The following is a 15,055-nucleotide window of genomic DNA, read 5'->3' on the forward strand; positions in this document are numbered from 1 at the left end:
TTCAAGCAGCCTTTTTGCACACAGTGCTCTGCTAAATGCCACCGGAAATACCAAGTACCCTTGAATCAAAAAAAAAAAAAAAAAAAAGACACCTTCAAATCCTATCTCTAATTAACAAGATGAGGATAGTGTTTTGCTTTCATTTCTGGCTGTGCTGGAAAGATCCAGGCAAATTCGACCCTGGCGGCCTGAGTGCCGAGGGCCTGGTTATAAGCATGGCCAGATGCCATGCAGTGTGAGGGACAGAGGCCAGGGCTGAGTGGCCCACCTGGGAGCCTCCGTTCCCAGAGGCCAGCTGTGCATCTCAGGACGGGAGGGGTCCCAGACAGGGGTTTTCTGCTCTCTGACCCTGTGACACAGAGACCTCCAGCAGAACAAGCCCCACTCACCCCCAAAATCAGGCCGTTCCTTGGGAACTGGTTGGGCTTCACCCAAAGCCGCTTCATCATAAAACCCGATTAAAGGCTAACAGCAGACAAATCCTTCTTGAAACCTGAGCCCGTTTTAAGATGTCTTTACTAAAACCCCTTCTGAACCATTAGCTGGCATGTCATATAATTTCCTTTTCCCACTGAGAGTAACATTCTTGGCGATTACCACTCTAAGGAATTCTGAGTCTCACTTGGTAAGAGCCTCTGTTGAGTTTCCCGCAGTGATAATATGGTACTAAGAAGATTTTCTGAATTTCTACCTGAGGTGTTTTTTCATTTTGCCCCGACTACTAAATCCTTCCCTTTTTTCTCTTTGCCTTTCCTGGGTTAGAAATACCGTATGGGGTGGCTGATTCAGGATGGGCTGGTCCTTATAGAAAGGTTAGTTTGGGGTCAGAGCAACAAAATTTATGACCTAACTTTTCTTCAGAGTGAAAATATCTGTCTTTGGACGTTTTCAAATGTAAACTTTTGTGGGTTATTTTATATTTTTGTAATCTGTATTCAGTGGCCAGGTACTTCTATTCAAGACCTTAAATATTTAAAAAAATAGAAAATTCTGGGTAATAAAAAAAAAAAACAAACAAAGCCAGTGCCGTCTAGTCGATTCCGACTCATAGCGACCCTATAGGACAGAGTAGAACTGCCCCATAGAGTTTCCAAGGAGCACCTGTAGAATTCAAACTGCCGACCCTTTGGTTGGGCAGCTGTACCACTTAACCAATACAAGATCCAAATTAGGTTAGCCTCTAAAATGCATCTGTTTTTAATTCTCAAGCCGTTTTCTTTCCCGCCATCTTCCAGCCTATAGATCTTGACTTTTATTATTTTAATGGGATGATTTGTTTTGTTTTTTAAAACCACCTATGGGTAACCTGAACATGTTAGATTTCTCCAGGAAAAAATCCAATGGAAGAAAGTTAAAGGGAGGCAAATTCTGACTGCACGGAAGGTCAGCTGTCTGGTAGTTAAAGGCAGCTTGAGTTCAGGCTGTCAGAGAGTTGGCTGTGCAGCAGGGAGTCATGGGACCGGGTGAGAGTTGTCAGAGTTAGTGGTCCCTTACAAGTCTCACCAGCTCTAAAGCTGCTGTTGGTAACTGGAGCAGTGGCATCCTTAGCACGCATGGAGCCCAGAACCCCCAGCTCTGGGCCTGGCTCGCTTTAATGCCGTCGAGTTGATTCCGACTCACCCCCAGCTCTGGGCCTGGCTCGCTTTAATGCCGTCGAGTTGATTCTGACTCACCCCCAGCTCTGGGCCTGGCTCGCTTTAATGCCGTTGAGTTGCTTCCGACTCATAGTGACCCTATAGGACAGAGCAGAACCGCCGCATAGAGTTTCCAAGGAGCGCCTGGTGGATTTGAACTGCTGACCTTTTGGTTAGCAGCCGGAACACTTAACCACTAGGCCACCAGGGTTTCCTGAATTCCCTTAAACCAAGCCAAACCCGGTTCTGCCCAGAGGAGAGAAATCTGGGACCTTCAGTCATTACCAAACGTAACAATAGGTGGCAGCACATACCCACAACAACGCCGAGTGATGCCCGTGTTTAATAAGTAGATTTTCTAGGTTCTGCGTTGTTTTCTATCAAGGAAGCACATTAAGTGAGTCATCTGTGGAATTTTTACAAAGCATCCCTACCCACTAGAATAAAAAAAAAAAAAATCAAATGCAAATGTCAAATATCAGACAAGTTGCTCTTCACATTTCTCCCCGTGGCAGTAATAATAAAACCAAAAACCCACCGCCGGCAAGTCGATTCCAACTCATAGCAACCCTGTAGAGGGCCAGGCAAGTCCGGTGTCCGCTGTCCCGGACCGGGCTAAGCCTCCTTGTGATCTCGGGTTGCCCAGAAGGAGCCTCCTTTGTCTTTTCTCTCTTTAAACTGACAAGGGGTTTGGGTCATTACAGACACTAGGAAAATTACTGTTTAAAAAACTCTTTATGGACGAGCAGTGCTGACGTGTCCAGCTTGGAAAGAAGGTTGAGACCAAGGGTCGGACCTGCAGGCCGGTAGTATGTGTAACAGATGCCCGGCTGGGTTACCTGCTGCGACCATGCTCCCAGCACACCACTCCCGGTCCCAGCACACAACTCCCGGAGGTTCAGGGTTTGCCACAAGCATAATGGGCTCCCAGGAGGTCTCAGATGGCGCTAATGGCCTGTGTGCTCCAGACAGCTTTAGGATCTTGTTTTAAGGTCGTGCCTTCTGCGTTTAAGGTGTCGTTATGTTTCTCTAGCGTAAACCTGTTGTAATGTCATAAATGAGCTCCCTATGTTCCCTTTTGTCAAATGCCCTAAATAAAGGTTTCCTTCATGTGATCCTATTCTACCTATTTGGGGGAGTCTTTTTAAAGAGAACAGTAGCCCTGAGGCGCTGGCTTTAGTGAGAGGCCTTGGGTTGTCCCCCAGGACAAAGCTCTGGATGGCAGCCAGGCAGCCTCATGTGGCCAAGGACCCCATTTATCTACACTGAAAGGATACAAACTCAGTGACTCAGCACATCTTCATTGTGTGCCAACTGTGTGCTTGGCATTGTGCTGAGTGCTATAATAAAAAATAAAAAAAAAAAAATTTTTTTTTTTTGCTATAATACATGGCCTTAAATTATTTTTCACTTAACGTTAGTTTAGAAAAAACTGATAGGATATTGTTGTTGTTGTATGCCGTTGAGTCGATTCCAACCCATAGTGACCCTATAGGACAGAACAGAACTGCCCTGTAGGGTTTCTGAGGCTATAATCATTATGAAAACAGACTGACATGAAGTGGATGGTGGGTTTGAACTGCCGACCTTTCAGTTAGCAGCCGAGGGCTTATGTAACTACTGCGCCACCAGGGTTCCTTAATAGAATATTAAAACTAAAATCAAGCCAGTTGCCGTTGAGTCAATCCTGACTCATAGTGACCCTGTAGGACAGAGTACACCCGCCCCCTAGGGTTTCTAAGGAGCAGCTGGTGGATCCCAACTGCTGACCTTTTGGTTAGCAGCCAAACTCGTAAACACTGTGCCACCAGAGTTCCAATGGGATATTAGGAGATCTAATGAAAGTTGTCATTTACCACCAAAGACACAAGGAAAATATGAGTCCAAGAGACAGTACCACACAAACCAGAGACCCCATCAGCCTGAAGAACTGGGTGGTACCCGGGTACCACCACTCACTCCCCTGACAGGGCACATAACAGAGAGTCCCTGATGGAGCAGGAGAAAAGTGGGGTGCAGAAATCAAATTCTAGTAAAAAGACTAGACTTAATGGTCTGACTGAGACTGGAGGGACCCCAGAAGACATGGTCCCCGGACTCTCTTTTAGGCCAAAACTAAAACCATTCCTGACGCCAACTCTTCAGACAAAGATTAGACTGCACTATGAGATATAAAGTGATACTGGTGAGGAGTGTGCTTCTTAGCTCAAGTAGACACATGAGACTAAGTGGGCAGCTTCTGTCTGGAGGTGAGATGAGAAGGCAGAGGGGGCAGGAGCTGGTTGAATGGACACGGGAAATACAGGGTGGAGAGGAGGAGTGTGCTGTCACATTATGGGGTGAGCAACTAGGGTCAGATAACAATGTGTGTATAAGTTTTTGTATGAGAAACTGACTTGCATTGTAAACTTCCACCTAAAGAGCAAAAAAGAAAAAAAAAGTTGTCGTTTATATGTTGGAAGTAATATCAGTCCCTCACTCCCCCATGCCAAGAATACATCAACTACGTTATATTACAAAAGCCCACAGCTCTCCAGGCAGATAACAAATGGCCGGGTGGGGTGAGCGTCCTCTTGTCTCTGCCCAGCCTACAGAGCGGAATGAACCTGCAGATCTGCTTTGTCAACGACAGCAGTAGTGACAAGGACAGTGATGCTGACGACAGTAAGACGGAGACGAGCCTGGACACGCCCTTGTCGCCCATGGTGAGTCTCGTCGGTGGGACACCCACCTGCTGGCTTAGCTTCTTTTCTGCTGTTAATCAGGAACGGGCACTGCAGAGGTTACAAAACAAATGTCTCTTGTAATTGCATGCTTCCAGAATTTGACAGTTATTGAAAAATGAGGCTTATGCAATACAATACAAACGTAAATGATAGAGTAAAGATGCAGAAGATTTGTTAAAGCTAACTTCAGCTGCTTCCATATTAAACCTTAAGAGAAACCAGATATACCCTAAAAAAATTATGTAGGGAAAATACGCTAATTACCATTCTCTCCCCCACAGGGCTCAGACCTGTGAGTACAAACCAGCAGTGGAATGCATTTGAAAAGGGGGGACTGTGGGAAGGCTGGAACTCAGGGGGGCTGCCCGTTGAGGCCAGCGAGACTTTGTGTGGGGCGCTCCTTAGTCATTGTTTGGTCCATATTACAGACGTTGGCTTAATAACCACGGGTGACGTGTGCTTTTTCCTGAAATTGTTTCCTCTCTGTGAGGTTCATCTATTGCCCGTCTTACCAAAGAACAACAAACAGGAAACCACACAGTGCAACAACCAGGACTTCACTGGATTCCTAAAATCCCGTGTGCTCTGTGGTTCAGTATTTTGGTCTGGTCACCTCTGGAAAGTTTTGAGCCCAAGAGTCAAAGAATGGTTTCAAGTTTGTCGTAAATAGATTTCCCGTTATTAATTATATTACTCTTTCTGTTTATACTAAAATCTGAATCTGTTACTGACGCTGGGGAAATGAAGTATCTTTTTTTATTATGTTATTTGAGGTTCGTATGGATCAAACCAAGCAGCGTCGAGATAATGGTGGGAACTCGCAGCCACTCTGACAGAGGGCTCGGGGAATGCAGTGAGGCCCCTCTTGAGATGGAGGCGAACTGGCCTGGAAAGCTCAGGGCTGCTCTCTTTCCCTTCACAGAGCAAACAGAGTTCTTCCTATTCCGATAGAGACACGACCGAAGAGGAATCCGAGTCCCTGGATGACATGGATTTCCTCACGAGGCAAAAGAAGCTGCAAGCCGAAGCCAAAATGGCACTGGCCATGGCCAAACCAATGGCCAAAATGCAAGTGGAAGTGGAGAAACAGAACAGGAAGAAGTCTCCCGTCGCTGACCTGGTGAGCCGCGGAGGCTGGAAAGCCAGCAGGGCTAGGCTACCGCTGCCTTTTCCCAGGATGATGCAAACTGGGGTTTCTCCTAGACAGTTCTTGAAAAGTACTGCCGTTGAGAAATAACTTTGTTTCTTTTTCCTTTCTATTGTATCACTGACAGATACAAAAGCAACAGATTTCACAAAGCTAAACTTTGCTCTTGATTCATCTCGGCTCTGTTTCTTAGGGGCAATCTCAACTATTATTGATATTTAAATTCCTTTAAAGCAACTTCAGATTAAGAAGCTGTTGGTTGTAGCAAACTCACTATTGCTGGAGCCCCGGTTCCCACCTCTCAACAAGACAATATGAGTAATGGTTCAGAGCCCTGGACTCTGCGGGTTTAAGTCCTAGCTCTGTGACTGACCTGCTGTGGAGCCCTGGGCAAGTTACTTAAGTCCTCAGTTTTCCCATCTGTAGAATGGGGCTAATAATAATGCCTGTACCAGAGCACGATTGTGAGAATTCAATGACACAAAGCGTAAAAAGCACATAGCACGGTGCTTGTTGCGTGGTGTAAATTAATAAAGAGGAGCTGACGTTATCGTCCATGTCGTTGCTGCTATTGGAGCTCCCTGGTAGTTCACTTTTGCTGTAATTATTAACTCACAGTTGTCACAGCCTGTGTTAAAGACCAAACGGAGAACTTTTGACTCCGTGATATGTAACGTGTATGTAGGACCCCACATTGGGAAAGTCACAGACTAGGAAATCTTTTAAGCACAGTACCTGCATTGCAGTGAGTGAATGAGAATGAGTCTTTCAAGAAAAAGCTGGGCCTTCGGTTCAGGATACTTGCTGCCTCTTGCACACCTCCATTTCTTCCTTTTTGTATCTTTAGCTGCCACACATGCCTCATATAAGTGAATGCTTGATGAAGAGGAGTTTAAAGCCCACAGACCTGAGGGACATGACCATTGGACAGCTCCAGGTGATAGTCAATGACCTCCATTCCCAGATAGAAAGTAAGTATAAGATGGGCTTGAAACGGGATATTAAACATGAGATATACTGGGGCAGCACTACCTTCTTGATTTTGTTCCTTTGTACAGTGTTTCATTGGGCACCTCTTGTGTGCCCAGAAGGAAAGGGAGAGAACCTCGAGGCTCTGGGTTTTTTACTCTAAAATGTTCAGAAGCTTTCAGAATTTTTCAAGATTCAAAGTGGTTTCAGGTACTTTTATTCAGCTTAAGTCCCCAGCTCCTAGCACAGTGTCTGGCGTATTTGGCATTCAGTGTCAGTCTCTAGAATAAATTCGCTATTTATGAGTCATTTATAATACAACTAAACTCTTGACTTCGCTTATGTATAAATTCTTTTTAAGTATCATCATCTCAAACTTGATGTATTTCAGGGGACTCCAGGTGGTGTATGTGACCAATAAGTGAAAATTACAGGGTGGTAAATTATGGGCCTTTTCTCCCCAGCATAAGGAAGGGTTTCCAGCAGAAACATCCAGAGGGGGTTGTGAGTGCTGCTCCTAGAGGTGACGGGTCGTGCAGAGAATGGGCGGCTATTGGCCTGATGAAAGAGAGAACATTCTCGCTTAGGCTACCATCAAGTCAGCTGCAATTCATGATAATCCCGTGTGTGTCAGATTAGCACTGTGCTCCATAGGGTTTTCAGTGACTGGTTTTTCAGAAGCAGATTGCCAAGGCTTTCTTCCAAGGCACCTCTGTGTGGACTCGAACCTCCAACTTCTCTGCCAAGTACGTTAACGGCTTATACCACCTGTGGACTCCAGACAGTGTGGTTAAACCATAAACCTGTTGTCATCGAGTCAATTCCGACTCATAGTGACCCCATAGGACAGAGCAGAGCTGCGCCACAGGGTTTCCAAAGAGTGGCTGGTGGATTTGAACTGCTGACCTTTTGGTTAGCAGCCAAGCTCTTAGCCACTGCGCCACCAGGGCTCCAGTATGTGGTTAAAAAAATGATCCCTCCAGCCTCAGAATCTTCTGTGATTCTGTAAAATCATATGGACTTACAGGTTAAAAAGCAACCTAGGAGACATGTCGACCAAATGCATTCAAACAAACCCACTGTAAAAAAAAAAAAAAAAAAAAGCATTTCTGAGCCATTCAGGGAAATGTGAACACTGACTAGATGTTTGATTAAAGATTTATTTGTTTTAGGTATTTATTTACTTAAATCTTATACATCTGACTGTTCCCCAAATCTAGATTTTCGGTATCTTAAGATGATGCTTTTTGCTGAATAACCTGCACAGAGGCCCCTTTCCCCGGGGCTGTGGGAAGCCTTTGAGCATCCCAAGTGCCTTCTTCTCCATGAAGGGATACATACTGAAGCATTTATAGAGGAAATACTATGATGTCTGGAATTTGCTTTAGGATAACCCAATAGGAGGAGAGATAGAGGAGTCAGGATTGACCATGATAATTGTTGGTTGGATATACAAGGATGCATTGAACTACCCTCTGCTTTTATATCAGTTTTGAAAGCTTTCATAATAAAAAGTTCAAAATTTCACACGGGAAAAATAAATTCTTGTGCATTTAGCTCCACAAAGGCGGGCACTTTACTGAGTGCTCGTATGAGGCTACTCCAAGGAGCACACCGGAAAAACTAGAATTGGACATATTTGGTGCCAAGTCAATATATTCAGTGTTGTTTCAAGATCAAGAGAGTTGAACATTTTAATTAAGAAACCATAGATTCACAAGATCTTTTTAAAATTCTACATTTTAATTTTAGTTGAGAATGAATTACTAGGATTGTTATTCTTTCAAGAATTTAAAAGGCTTTTTTGGTATTTTACCACTGAAATGTCTTCCTTAGACTTTTAAATAATGAAATTGCTGTCTCGTCCTTTTCAAGAGTAGATGAGGTTTTAGACCTCTTTGTATAATTTTTTTCTCTCTTTTTTTTTTAAATTGAAAACTAGTCTGAAATGAAGGCAGATAAATGCATTATTTGAAGTCAAGCTCTCTAAAAGCATTTCCAAGGGGCCTGTCTGAATACCCCCTGCTGTCTTTTGTTTCCTGCTCAGGGTGCTCACTAGCTGAGCACTCTCCGTGCGTCTGGACCTAACCCAGTACCCGGTGCCATCGAGTCGATTCCGACTCATAGCGACCCTGTAGGACAGAGCAGAACTGCCCCATAGAGTTTCCGAGGAGCGCCTGGCGGATTTGAACTGCCGACCCTTTGGTTAGCAGCCGGTGGCGTCTGGACCTAGCAGCTTTCTTAGCTTCTCTGAGGAGAAAAGCAAGTGCCTTTGCTTGTTCGTATTTTCTAGGGGCGGGGGCCGCTTTAATCCAGTGCACTGATTTCATGAGGATTAGAAATTTTTCCATTTACGTGTATTTTACTCCAAGGATAAGAACAAACGACCGGTTGCTATGGAGCCAACGCTGACTCATGGCGACGCCGTGTGTCGGAGCAGAACTGTGCTCTCGGGTTTTCAGTGGCTGATTGTTTTGGAAGTGGGTCTCCAGGCCTTCTGAAGAGGCCTTGGGTGGACTTGAACCTCCAACCTTTTGGTCAGCAGCCACGCACCTTAACAGTTTGCATCACCCACAGAATCCCCAGGTATAAGACCTAATGAAAATCTTCCTCGGCACCTGGTTGTCCAGAGATTTCAGGGCTATTGCTTTGGGTCTCACACACCCGTTCTGGCTTCCGAAATCTTTCGATAATACTTTTTCCTAGAGCTGCCTGCAGAGAGGCCTCCGTCCCTGGGGCTGTGGGAAGCCTCTGAGCATCCCAGACCTGCCTTCCTCTCCAGGTGGGCATCCGCGGGAGCGCTGCAGGGCCCCTCCCACTCTGACGGGAGGGGTGGGAAACTTGATGTGCTCCAGACTTTTGTTCACATCTCTTCAAAACAAGACCTCGCTTTTTCTAACAAGTTATTTTTCTTTTCCCGTTTTAATGTGATAATGCAGTAATTAGAAATACCTCTGACTTCACTCCTCCTAACGCCTTCATAGTTACGCAAACTAGTCGTGTTTCTGAAATCGATGACTTCTCGCAGACTTATTTAGAGTTTTTAACACAAGAAGTTTACGTTTTGACACGAATAACTTACCTGTTATGTTTGGTTAGGGTCGCTGTGAGTCAGAATCAACTCGACGGCACTGGGTTTGGTTTTTCGGTTTTTTGTTTGCATATATTTATGTATATCCATCAAACCAAAACTAAACCAGTCGCCCTCCAGTCAGTTCTGACTCATGGACACCCGAGTGTGCGCGGTAGAGCTGTGCTCTGTAGGGTTTTTCAAAGCTGTGACCTTTCAAAAGCAGATCACCAGGACTTTGTTCCGAGGCACCTCGGATGGGTCCAAACGTCCAAGCTTTTGGTTAGTAGCCCAGCACTTACCCGGCACTTAACAGTTTGTATCACCCAGGGTCTCCTCAGGTTTCTGACTCAGATGCAGTTTTATCTGTTTTAAACGCCCTTTTGTTTGCCCCAGGCTTGAATGAAGAGTTGGTCCAGCTGCTTCTCATCCGAGATGAACTGCACACAGAGCAGGACGCCATGCTGGTGGACATCGAAGACTTGACCAGGTCAGCACGGCTCCCCTTTCCCAAAGGGCAGACCAAGCCCGTGGGGGCCCAAGGCTTCAGAACCAGGACAAGAGCTGGCACTGCAGAGCTGCTTCTCGGACCCCAACTCCCGCAGCCCCTGCTGGCCCAGCTCTTCAGAGAGAGAAGTGGCCACAATTCCTCCTTCCTAAATGCAGTGCTTTTTAGCAGCCACTCTGCCCCTGTGTGAGTTGTCAGTGCGTGAGAACGTCCTCCACCCCCATCTAAATCAGGTCAAGGTTCTGGCCACAGACGACTTTATCCCGAGCAGTTGGCCCTAAGTCCTCAGAGCTCCATGCTGGCGTGTTTCCAGTGTGGGCAGCTCGTGTGTGTGCCCCAAAGCCGCACTGGCTGGTACGTGCCCTGACTCTCCGTCACCCCGGCCAGGCCTAGAAGGCAGGGACACTGGCATCTCAGTAGCACCATTGCCACCAGATTGCCCTCCCCACGTGGAAACTCCAGAACTTGAGTTTCTAACTGGGCTTGGCTCCAGCTGCCTCTGCGTAAAGACTGCTTCCCTCCCCAGGGGATAAGGAAGCCAGGCTGATGCTGGGAAAGAGCCTGGGTTTCTTAGTAGCTTCATTTGAGGAAAAGCCTATCACGGTAAGTGTGTGAAGAGCATAACGTACTGTAATTTCATAGTTATTCATACTCTCATACCGTTTCTAAGATAGTCCATATGAAGTCCTTAAACCAGGTGACAGTTGCTACTAATCCCAGAAATGGTATTCAGAGAGTACGGTGTTCCCCAAAGAAAGAAAGAACACAGTTTGTCACGGTAACCTAAGGAATTATCCACATGATGTAGAACCATCCCGGAAGCTTGAAACATAGATAGTGAGAATCCTCTCAGCACCTGACACAGGACCTCTTCTCAGTGTGTAAAATATTATATTCCCCTGCCCCTAAAAAAAAAAAAAAGAGGGGGAGAAAAAACAAATGGTAGGCTTTCCCGTGCTCTCTTAGCATATTTGCCTAAAAAAAAAAAAAATTTTTTTTTTTTTCCCTGAAATACCAGGGCAGCACTCAGGTAAGATTACTGCCATCTACAGACGTGTCCAGGTACTGCACCAACAGCCTTAAGACAGACCCTTTTTTTTTTTTTTTTTAAGTCTAAGAAATTTGCATCCAGGTGTTAAGATTATGAAATATGGGGGGTGAAATATGCAGCTAGGGCCTACATCTTCTGAAAAATATATGAACTTTTTTTTAAACCCTGTGACTTGCCTGGGATAGCACAGACCTTTTCTCTGCCCCGTCAGCTCCCCTTCTTACCAAGTGTCAAGCTGTTACTTAGGCTCGTGGTGTGTTTTTTATACCTTTCAGAAGTGTAATCATGGGAAACAGGACAGCAAGGCCACGGCTAAGCGGAGAGGACTCCTAATTTAAAGGCGTTGGAGTAACCCTTTAAGTCAGAGCAATGGGAAGGGACACGGTGTCACTGTAAGGCTTCTAGCTGGTGGGGAGAAGCCTCTGTATCCATTCCTGATGTAGAAAAGTAACTTTGCTCGTGGGAAGACCTGAGGATATTTAAAAGTCCTTAAAGGTAGCAACCCCAGAGTCCCAGCCAGGTCCCAAAGCCTGAGAACATGGTTGTCGGGATTGCTGGGAAACTCTGTTGGCCTGTTCTCTTTACCTGCCCAACTCCTGCCATCCCAGGTGTCAGGTCAGATCAGTGGTTGTCAGTTTGAACTACACATTGTAATCACCTGGGAAGCTTCATAGAAACCGAGGTCTGCTACCAGATATTTAGAGAATAATTGACACTAGTACTGTTTAAACTCTTCCAAAAGAAAACGAAGGAATACTCCCTAATCCATTCTATGAAGCGTACATAATTCTGTACCCAAACCAGACAAAGACACCACAAGAAAAGAAAACTACAGCCAATACCTCTTATGAATATAGATGCAAAAATCCTCAACAAAATACTAGCAGACAGAATCTAACAGCATATTGAGTCATATGCCACGACCAAGTGGGACTTATTCCAGGAATGCAGGGATGGTTCAAACCTTAGAAAATCAAACAGCATAATACACCACATTTTCTTTATGACAACCCTTTTAAGAAGATTGGAATAGAAGGGAAATTCCTCAGTATGATTCAGGGCCTGTGTGAAAAGCCAACAGCCAACATTATACCCAGTGGAGAAAGACTAAGAGCTTTCCCCTTGAAATAGGGGATGAGCCGGGAGTGCTGCTCTCACCACTTCAATTAATATTGTATTAGAAGTCCCAGCCAGAGCAATAACACAAGAAAAGGAAATCAAAGGTATCCAGATTGGAAAAGAAGAAGTGAAATGATCTCTATTCCCAGATGATGTGATCCTACATGCAATGGAACACTACTTACCCAGTAGGGGAAAGGAAGTCTTGATACATGCTACGGTGTGGATGGAGCTGGAAGACACGATGCTGAACAAAATGTTGTGATTACGAAAGGACAAATATCGTATCACCTCACTTACATAAAAAGACAAGAAAAGGCAAATGTCTAGAGATCAGAGTTTATTACTGGTTACGAGGGATGGGGAACGGAAGGCTAACTGTGATGGAAAAATTGTATTGATTAAAGGTGGGGTTGCACAGCCAATTATTGTAATTGCTGTCCATAAGTTATAAACTTATAAAAAGTTGAGTTGGCAAAAGTTGTGTGATAGATATATTTACGATGACAGAAAAAAAAAAAAAAAGAGTCACTGTTGAGGCTGCTTATGTACAACCAAACACCTCACTCCTTGGTTTGGAGGTTTAGGGTCATGGTTTCATGGGACGTCCCAATTAATTGGCCTCATAATGTGTCTAGTGTTTCTGTTCTCCCTCCCAGTTCGGTGTGTAGTGCCTGGGATCTTAAAAGCTTTCAGGCAGCTATCAAGGGCACAACAACTGGTCTCTATTCACCTGGAGCAACAGAGGAAGAAGGAGAGTCAGGAACAGGAGGAGGAGATGGCATGTGTGGCTAACTGCCTCCGTGAACAGCGGCCTCCTTTGCCATGAGACCAGAACTGGATGGTGCCTGGCTACCATTACTGTACATTTTGACCAAAGATTCCACAGAAGAATCCTGATCAAAAAGGGGGAAATACAGAACATAATTTCAAATTTTCATAGACTCTAGACTTTCTCGAGCCACAGAGGGTGGATGAACCCCTGAAACTGTTGCCCTGAGATAATCTTTAAACCTGAAACCAAAAATATCCCTTGAAGTCCCCTTAAAACAGAGCAATAATTTAGCTTACCTAGTAAAAAAGGCCTGTCTTGAGCATGATGCCCTTGTAAGAACTGTCCGTATGGGATCTAACTGACGGCAGCCACTCGGAAGATTAGACAGGAACCTTAGGGAGCAGTGAGTTTACATAAATGAGGAACAACTCAGAAAAGGAGGGTGAGAATAGTATTGCTTGAAGAACGTAATCAATGTCACTAAATTGTGCATGTAGAAACCTTTGAATCGGTGTATGTTTTGCTGTGTATATTCTCAACAACAAAAAAATAAAATTTAGGGGAAAAAAGGCAAAAAAAAAAAAAATTACCCATCGGATGGCCTTTCCCTTCACTTATAATCATAATTTCTTTCACGTGCTGCTGTACCAAATGCCAGGAGCAGGCTGAAGAATATTGATACGAAATTCAAGAAAAAACAGAAATGTGTTAATAGAAAACAGATAGAATGTTGCTTTTGAAAAAGATATTCTAACAACGCTAAAGTGCAAATCCATCCCCAAAAAGGCTCTGTAGAGCTGCAGCGCCTGCCCTCAAAGGCATCACAGCCTCACGGGACAGAGGAATCGTGTCCAAAGAGACAACACAAAGTAGAGGAGCCCCTTGCCTGTCGGTGAGCCTGGCAGGGAGCTGTGGTGGTGGGCACTTAGCCTCCCAGGGCCAGTGCTTCCTGAATCCTACCCTGCTCTGGCGAGAAGTGGGGATGTCTGAGGGAGAACCATGGCCAATGGCCGAGAGAACAGGCCCTGCAGTTAGAGGTCTGAGTTCATGCCCAGCTCCCCCTTCACTCTGTCGACACGTATCACGAGCGCCTTCTTTGAGCCAGGCGCTGTGTGGTGCTGGGAACCCTTGAGAAATTCTGCTGTATCCGGAGGTCACCTTTCAGGGCACCCAGAGGGACAAGCCAGGCTGGACTGCAGTTTCCTCACCTGGAGAGTGGGGATAATACCAGCACAGATCCCCCAAGGCTATTGGGAAGACTGGACGAAATGGTACTCAGGCAGGGTTGTACCCACGGTGTCCCCTGAGATGGAGCAAATGCTCAGCAAAGGCGGCTGTTGTCGTCAGGAAAACCCGTGGAGGAGACGAAGCCTCCAGGCCCCTAGCTCCCTTTCTGTGCCCTTTTGACTCCTCACTGGTGACTTCCCTCTCCCCTCAGACACCCCTCGCCTGTTCTCATAAAAGATGTTACAAATTATTTCTCATTGAGAAAAAGAAGAACTGACATCTGGGTTCCGCCATTCTGATGCAATTATTCTGTTGTGGGGCCTGGCCATCACAATTTTGTAAAGCGCCCCAGGATTTGTGAATTCTAATGCACGGCTGGAATTGAGAACCATTAGGTGACGTTCTTTGGGGGACCCTCCCTGACCTGCCAAGACTGGGCTCTTCTCTGTGTTCCTTGCAACGTCTCATCCCTCCCCCGTGGAGCCGAGTCGCATGCGCTCTGCTGTGTTGTGGGCTGACCGTCACCCCGCCTGGCTGTAAACTCCCTGAAAGCAGATGAGACGCCACTTCGTTCATTGCTGTGTCCCCAGAGCCTCGCACAGGTACACGGTAGGTCCTCAGTAAGGAATGTTGGTATTACTCAGCCATGAAGACAGATGAGGTCCTGATGCTACCAACGGATGAACCTTGGGGGCATCGTGCCCAGTACTGTTAGTCACAGAAGGACACATACTGTATGATCCCACCTACGTGAAATGCCTACAGCAGCCAAGTATACAGACACCAAAGCTTATTAGTGGCCACCAAGGGGAGGGAGGAAGAAAGGGGG

General features: G+C 45.6%; 1 protein-coding gene and 1 long non-coding RNA gene across 9 annotated transcripts in view; one reads left to right on the forward strand and one right to left on the reverse strand.

Moving 5' to 3' along the window:
* Positions 1 to 15,055, forward strand: part of SCHIP1 (schwannomin interacting protein 1) — a 147,084-nt gene that overhangs the window by 129,405 nt on the left and 2,624 nt on the right. For all 3 annotated transcript variants that reach the window (XM_064275656.1, XM_064275655.1, XM_023555352.2), the window contains 4 exons: positions 4,222 to 4,339; positions 5,283 to 5,480; positions 6,355 to 6,478; positions 9,943 to 10,036. In XM_064275656.1, the coding sequence (XP_064131726.1) occupies positions 4,222 to 4,339; positions 5,283 to 5,480; positions 6,355 to 6,478; positions 9,943 to 10,036 (534 nt within the window). The remainder of the gene's footprint in view (positions 1 to 4,221; positions 4,340 to 5,282; positions 5,481 to 6,354; positions 6,479 to 9,942; positions 10,037 to 15,055) is intronic.
* LOC111752287 (uncharacterized) overlaps positions 1 to 15,055 on the reverse strand; it is an 86,566-nt gene that overhangs the window by 4,483 nt on the left and 67,028 nt on the right. For 3 of the 6 annotated variants that reach the window (XR_010319173.1, XR_010319172.1, XR_002787241.2), the window contains one exon: positions 1,568 to 4,408. This is a non-coding gene — a long non-coding RNA (uncharacterized LOC111752287). The remainder of the gene's footprint in view (positions 1 to 1,567; positions 4,409 to 15,055) is intronic. The other 3 variants (XR_010319170.1, XR_010319169.1, XR_010319174.1) reach the window with 3 other exon arrangements.

The sequence above is a fragment of the Loxodonta africana genome, chromosome 23 (genome assembly GCF_030014295.1).
Source record: "Loxodonta africana isolate mLoxAfr1 chromosome 23, mLoxAfr1.hap2, whole genome shotgun sequence".
Taxonomy (NCBI): domain Eukaryota; kingdom Metazoa; phylum Chordata; class Mammalia; order Proboscidea; family Elephantidae; genus Loxodonta; species Loxodonta africana.